The following is a 7,146-nucleotide window of genomic DNA, read 5'->3' as shown; positions in this document are numbered from 1 at the left end:
GCCTCCCAAAGTGCTGGGATTACAGGCTTGAGCCACCGCGCCCGGCCCCCCGTGTTTTTCTAGAAAGCCTTTTTTAAAATTTATTTATGGTGCCAGGCACGGTGGCTCACACCTGTAATCCCAGCACTTTGGGAGACCGAGGTGGGCAGATCGCTTGAGGCCCAGAGTTTGAGACCAGCCTAGGCAACATGGCGAAACCCCGTCTCTACTAAAAATACAAAAAATGATCTGGGCATGGTGTTGCATGCCTGCAATCCCAGCTACTCAGGAGACTGAGGCAGGAGAGTCACTTGAACCTGTGAAGTGGCGGTTGCATTGAGCCAAAACTGCACCACTGTACTCCAACCTAGGCAACAGAGCGAGACTCTGTCTCAAAAAAAAGAAAAAAAAGAAAGTATTTATAATGAGTGACATTAAAACATTATAAAATTAGGCCAGTCACAGTGGCTCATGCCTATAATCCCAGCATTTGGGGAGGCCGAGGTGGAAAGATCACTTGAGGCCAGGAGTTCGAGACTAGCCTGAGCAACGTAGCAAGACCCCATCTCTATAAAATATTTAAAAATTAGCTGGGCATGGTGACATGTGCCTGTAATTCTAGCTACTTGGGAGGTTGAGGTAAGAGGATTGGGTAAGCACAGGAGTTCAAGGCTGCAGTGAGTTATGATTATACTACTACACTCCAGCCTGGGTAACAGAGTGACATCCTGTCTCTAAAAAAAAAAAAGGCTGGGTATGGCTAGTTGGCTCACACCTGTAGTACCAACACTTTGGGAGGCTGAGGCAGGTAGCATACTTGAGCCCAGGAGTTTGAGACCAGCCTAGACAATGTGGAGAAACCCATCTCTACAAAAAGTAACCCCCATAAAATTAGCTAGGCATGGTGGCACTTGTCTATAGTCCCAGCTACTTGGGAGGCTGAGGTGGGAGGATCACCTGAGCCCAGGGAGGTTAAAACTGAAGTGAGCCGTGACTGCGCCACTGCACTCCAGTGACACAGTGAGACCCTAAAATAATTTAATTTAAAATAAAATAAATTTAAAAGAAAAGAGGCTGGGTGTGATGGCTCACATCCATAATCCCAGCACTTTGGGAGGCTGAGGTGGGCCTACCACAGGAGCCCAGGAGCTCAAGACCAGCCTGGGCAGCATAGTGAAACCTTGTCTCTACTAAAAATTAAAATTTAGCCAAGCATGGTGGCATCGACCTGTAGTCCTAGCTACTTGGGAGGCTGTAGCAAGAGGATCACTTCAACCCAGGAGATTGGGGCTGCAGTGAGCTATTATTCATGCCACTGCACTCCAGCCTGGGCAACAGAGGGAGACCTTGTTTCAAAAGAAAAAAGAAGAATTGGCCGGGCGCGGTGGCTCAAGCCTGTAATCCCAGCACTTTGGGAGGCCGAGACGGGCAGATCACGAGGTCAGAAGATCAAGACCATCCTGGCTAACACGGTGAAACCCCGTCTCTACTAAAAAAATACAAAAAACTAGCCGGGCGAGGTGGCGGGTGCCTGTAGTCCCAGCTACTCAGGAGCCTGAGGCAGGAGAATGGCGTAAACCTGGGAGGCGGAGCTTGCAGTGAGCTGAGATCCGGCCACTGCACTCCAGCCTGGGCGACAGAGCGAGACTCCGTCTCAAAAAAAAAAGAAGAATTATAAAATTAGCTAGCCTTGGCCAGGCACAGTGGCACACACCTGTAATCCCAGCACTTTGGGAGGCCGAGGTGGGTGGATCACCTGGGGTTGGGAGTTCAAGACCAGCCTGACCAACATAGAGAAACCCGTCTCTACTAAAAATACAAAAAATTAGCCGGGCGTGGTGGCACATGCCTATAATCCCAGCTACTTGGGAGGCTCAGGTAGGAGAATCACTTGAACCTAGGAGGTAGACGTTGTGGTTAGCTGAGATGGTGCCATTGCACTCCAGCCTGGGCAACAAGAGCGAAACTCTGTCTCAAAAAAGAAAAAAATAATTAGCCTTTTACTTTGAACGTCTCCAATTTTGGGGATTTAGGACAAATACAGTTTTATTTAAGGGAAGTTTTTGAGACCGTTTGAGAATACTGAATGGGATGAAAATAAAATAAAGGGTTTGAGTAGGTTAGAGGTTGGTGATCAAAAGAACTACTTTTTTTTTTTTTTTTTTTTTTTTTTGCTTTCAGCAGGGAAAAAATGACTACTCTAATTATTTTACCAGTTTTGCTCCTGTGTGATCTGATGATCCACTTTTACAGGTCATCTGCAGCCCTCCAAAGGGATTTTGCTGAAACAACAACACCTTTACTGAGTCATTGTGGGCTTTGGTGAAACCATAGGAATATATACTGTCGTGATACAGGGTGAGGGCTTCTCATCTCATAAGCATATATTGAGGGTCCACTAGACGCCAGGTACTGTGCACAGCCCTGTGGATGATATGTTGATGGAGACAAGGTTGCCGTGCCATCAAGGAGCCCATCATATAGTGGAGAGTGAACATGGGAAGCTGAGTTGCAAAGGGAACATAAGAGGTGTACACACTAATAAAAATTAGAGACAGTAGGCCGGGCATGGTGACTCACACCTGTAATCCCAGCATTTTGGGAGGCTAAGGGGGGCAGATCACGAGGTCAGGAGATTGAGACCATCCTGGCTAACACAGTGAAACCCCGTCTCTACTAAAAATACAAAAAAAATTTAGCTGGGCTTGGTGGCGGGCACCTGTAATCCCAGCTACTCGGGAGGCTGAGGCAGGAGAATGGCGTGAACCCAGGAGGCAGAGCTTGCAGTGAGCCGAGATCGTGCCACTGCACTCCAGCCTGGGCGACAGAGTGAGACTCCGTCTCAAAAATATAAAATTAAAAAAAGTAATAAATAGAGACAGTAGGATGCAGTCAAATAGTCAGAGACCTGGATACTAACTGAGTCCATGCCAGTTTGTAGTATGATCTTGGGCAAAGTCGCCTAACTTCTGTGGCCTCGCTTTTTCCTTCTGAAAAATGGTAAAGATGCTATCTTGTTTCCCCTGTCACCTCAGGTGGTAGAAGGAGAATATGACTTCAAGGACAGAAAACACTTTGATTTCTTCAAAGGACTTTGCAATTGCTATAAAAATTCAAGATGTCAGTATTGATAGTTTTATAACACAGAGCTGAGATACCGAGATATCATTATCAGGATATGGTAACAATACCCACTAATACTTATTTTATGCTATCTGAATGTTTAATTTTTTTAATGAAGTACTGTTATACAAAATAACTTTTTTTTTTTTTTTTTTTGAGTCAGAATCTTGCGCTGTCCAGCCTGGAGTGCGGTGGCGTGACCTTGGCTCACTGTAGCCTCTGCCTCCCAGGTTCAAGAGATTCTTGTGCCTCAGCCTCTCCCAAGTAGCTGGGATTACAGGTGTCTGCCACTACACCTAGCTAATTTTTGTTTTTTTGTTGTTGTTGTTGTTTTTGTTTTTTAAGTAGACGGGGTTTCATCATCTTGGCCAGGCTGGTCTCGAACTCCTGTCCTCGAGTAATCTGCCCACCTCGGCCTCCCAAAGTATTGGGATTACAGGTGTGAGCCACCGTGCCCAGCCACAAAATAACTTTTTGTCAGATGTTTTTGTCTCTATTCATATTAACTACACCAAGATCAAGTTACAAAAAGTTGTCAGCCGGGTGCCTTGGCTCACGCCTGTGATCCCAACACTTTGAGAGGCCAAAGCAGGTGGATCATTTGAGGTCAGGAGTTCGAGACCAACCTGGCCAACATGGTGAAACCCCATCTCTACTAAAAATACAAAAATTAGCCAGGCCATAGTGGCATGTGCCTGTAATCTCAGCTACTTGGTAGGCTGAGGCAGGAGAATCACTTGAGCCTGGGAGGCAGAGGTTGCGGTAAGCCGAGATCATGCCACTGCACTCCAGTCTGGGTGAGAGAGTGAGACCCTGTCTCAAAAAAAAAAAAAAAATTGTCATGTCTGTTGTCATAGCAATGAAGTAAGCTATTCATCAGTCTTCACCTCTATACATTTATTAGACTTTCTATTTGAATAAATATAAACTTCGTTTCAGGATAAAATATGTAGGAAATGGCAAAACTATGAAATTATTTAACTTGCTTGAAAGATTAAAACTGAACTCAACTTTAATTCTAGGCCCTGGGCCAGCCCTTCAAAGCATTGAAAAGTCATGTGAAATTGATGTGTTGCTCTCTCTTTTCCAGCTGAATTGTCCCAAGCAATAAACAGTGGTACATTGTTATCAAAACCGTCCCCACCCTTACCACCTAAGAGAGGCAGTCCATCGACCTCAGTACCCACCTTGGAGTCTGCTGCTGCCATCACCACAAAAACACCAAGTGATGAAAGAGAGAAAAGCACATGTTCTATGGGCTCAGAACTGCTATCAATGATCTCACCTCACTCTCCGTCCCCCCCACTGCCTGCTCATATACCTCCAGAGCCTCCACGCACCCCTCCATTCTCTGCTAAGACTTTTAAAGTTGTGCCAGAAATTGAGTTTCCACCATCCATAGATCTACACCAGGAGATTCCCCAGCAGGAAGATCAGAAAAAGGAAGTCCCCAAGAGGATATTGGACCAGAACTTTGGGGAGCCCCATATACCCTCTAGGTTGCCTCCACTCCCACTGCATATTCGAATCCAGCAGGCCCTCACCAGCCCACTTCCCATGACTCCTCCTCTGGAGGGTTCTCACAGAGCTCACTCGTTGCTCTTTGAAAACAATGACAGCTTTTCTGAGGACAGCAGTACGCTGGGTCGGACCAGGTCTCTTCCCATCACTATTGAAATGCTGAAAGTGTAAGTGCCTTTAAAGCTTGCCTCTTGTTTCTCCTTTACTCTAGATAGCCCTGCTTGGAAAAAATTAGTCATAGAAAGAAAATGTAGGCCGGGCGCGGTGGCTCACGCCTGTAATCCCAGCACTTTGGGATGCCAAGATGGGCGGATCACGAGGTCAGGAGATCGAGACTGTCCTGGCTAACATGGTGAAACCCCCTCTCTACTAAAAAAATACAAAAATTAGCCGGGTGCGGTGGCGGGCGCCTGAAGTCCCAGCTATACTGGAGGCTGAGGCAGGAGAATGGCTTGAACCTGGGAGGCAGAGCTTGCAGTGAGTGGAGATGGCGCCACTGCACTCCAGCCTAGGCAACAAAGCGAGACTCCGTCTCAAAAAAAAAAAAAAAAAAAGAAAGAAAGAAGATGTGGGCCGGGCATGGTGGCCCACAACTGTAAGCCCAGCACTTTGGGAGGCTGAGGTGAATGGATTGATCACCTGAGGTCAGGAGTTCAAGACTAGCCTGGCCAATATAGTAAAGCCCTGTCTCTATGAAAATAACAAAAATTAGCCAGGCGTGGTGGCGCACACCTGTAATCGCGGCTACTTGGGAGGCTGAGGCAGGAGAATTGCTTTAACTGGGAGGTGGAGGTTGCAGTGAGCCAAGATTGTGCCACTGTACTCCAGCCTGGGCAACAGCAAGATTCTGTCTCAAAGAAAAAAAGAAAATGTGAATAAAGTTTTTTTTTTTTTTTTTTTTTTTCTGAGATAGAGTCCTGCTCTGTCACCCAGGCTGGAATGCAGTGGCACAATCTCAGCTTACTGTAACCTCTGTCGCCCAAGTTCAAGCTGTTCTCCTGCCTCAGCCTCCCGAGTGGCTGGGATTACAGGCATGTGCTACCACATCCAGCTGATTTTTATATTTTTAGTGGAGATGGGGTTTCACCATCTTGGCCAGGGTGGTCTCCAACTCCTGACCTCAGGTGATCCACCTGTCTTGGTCTTACAAAGTGCTGCGATTACAAGCGTGAGCCACCGTGCCCAGCAATGTGAATAAATTTAAAGTACAAAGAATACTCTGCCAAAATGATAAGTTATAGAATTTGGACTCTTTCTTTTTTAATCTTATCTTAAAACTTTATTTTTATTTATTTACTTATGTTTGAGACAGGTTCTTACTCTCTCACCCAAGCTGGAGTGCAGTGGTGCAGTCTTGGCTCACTGCAACCTCCACTTCCTGGGCTCAAACAATTCTCCCTCCTCAGCCTCCCGAGTAACTGTGACTACAGGTGCATGCCATCACACCCAGCTAATTTTTATATTTTTTGTTAGAGATGGGGTTTTGCTGTGTTGCCCAGGCTGGTTGTGAACTCCTGGGCTCAAGCAGTCTGCCTGCCTCAGCCTCGTAGAATGCTGGGATCATGGGTGTGAGCCACTGCGCCTGGCCAAATTTCAACTTTTTACTCTCGTGATTTTTTTTTTATGGGGATTTTTGTGATGACACAAAATTTACAAAATTATGTACATGAAAAATTACAAATGTTAGTTTTATATACTACAGAGAAGGCATTGTATAATGTGGTGCTTAAGAGCATTCACCTTGGAGTGAGATAGCGCTGGGTTCAAAGTGCAGCACTACCACTCTTAGCTTATAGTAATGTTAAGTTATTTAAGCCTTCTGCTCTTTAGTTATATCATCTCTAAATGGGAATAATATTTACTCTGTAGGCTTGTGAGAATGACATTAGACAAATGCTGGAAAGCACCAGTGCCTAATAAGTGGTAAAGCTGGGATTTGAACCCTTAGATTAATACCTGCTAAAAAGTTTCTTAGCAAGATTGTTAAAGTTAAGGGAGAATGGCCGGGTGTGGTGGCTCACGCCTGTAATCCCAGCACTTTGGGAGGCCGAGGCGGGTGGATCACGAGGTCAGGAGATCAAGACCATCCTGGCTAACACAGTGAAATCCCGTCTCTACTAAAAAAAAAAAAAAATACAAAAAATTAGCCGGGCGTGGTGGCAGGTGCCTGTAGTCCCAGCTACTCGGGAGGCTGAGGCAGAATGGCATGATCCCGGGAGGCAGAGCTTGCAGTGAGCCAAGATCGTGCCACTGCACTCCAGCCTGGGCGACAGAACAAGACTCTGTCTCAAAAAAAAAAGTTAAGGGAGAGAATTATATGTTACTTCATTCATAGATTTTTTTTTTTTTAATTTATGGTTATTTCAGTCCTTTGTCTTTTTTTTTTTTTTGAGACGGAGTCTCGCTCTCGTCACCCAGGCTGGAATGCAATGGCACAATCTCGGTTCATTTCAACCTCCGCCTCCTGGGTTCAAGAGATTCTTCTGCCTCAGCCTCCCAAGTAGCTGGGATTACAGGTGTCCA

The 7,146-nt window shown here is 45.9% G+C and overlaps 1 protein-coding gene across 15 annotated transcripts in view; it reads left to right on the top strand.

Annotated features, from left to right (window-relative positions):
* PHACTR4 (phosphatase and actin regulator 4) overlaps positions 1-7,146 on the top strand; it is a 148,808-nt gene that overhangs the window by 110,298 nt on the left and 31,364 nt on the right. For all 15 annotated transcript variants that reach the window (XM_017856373.1, XM_017856378.1, XM_017856371.1 and 12 more), the window contains one exon: positions 4,193-4,790. In XM_017856373.1, the coding sequence (XP_017711862.1) occupies positions 4,193-4,790 (598 nt within the window). The remainder of the gene's footprint in view (positions 1-4,192; positions 4,791-7,146) is intronic.

Source organism: Rhinopithecus bieti, unplaced genomic scaffold (genome assembly GCF_001698545.2).
Source record: "Rhinopithecus bieti isolate Rb0 unplaced genomic scaffold, ASM169854v2 scaffold_41082, whole genome shotgun sequence".
In the NCBI taxonomy this organism is placed as follows: domain Eukaryota; kingdom Metazoa; phylum Chordata; class Mammalia; order Primates; family Cercopithecidae; genus Rhinopithecus; species Rhinopithecus bieti.
Note: the sequence above shows the minus strand (reverse complement) of the source record. Positions and strands in the feature narration are given on the sequence as shown.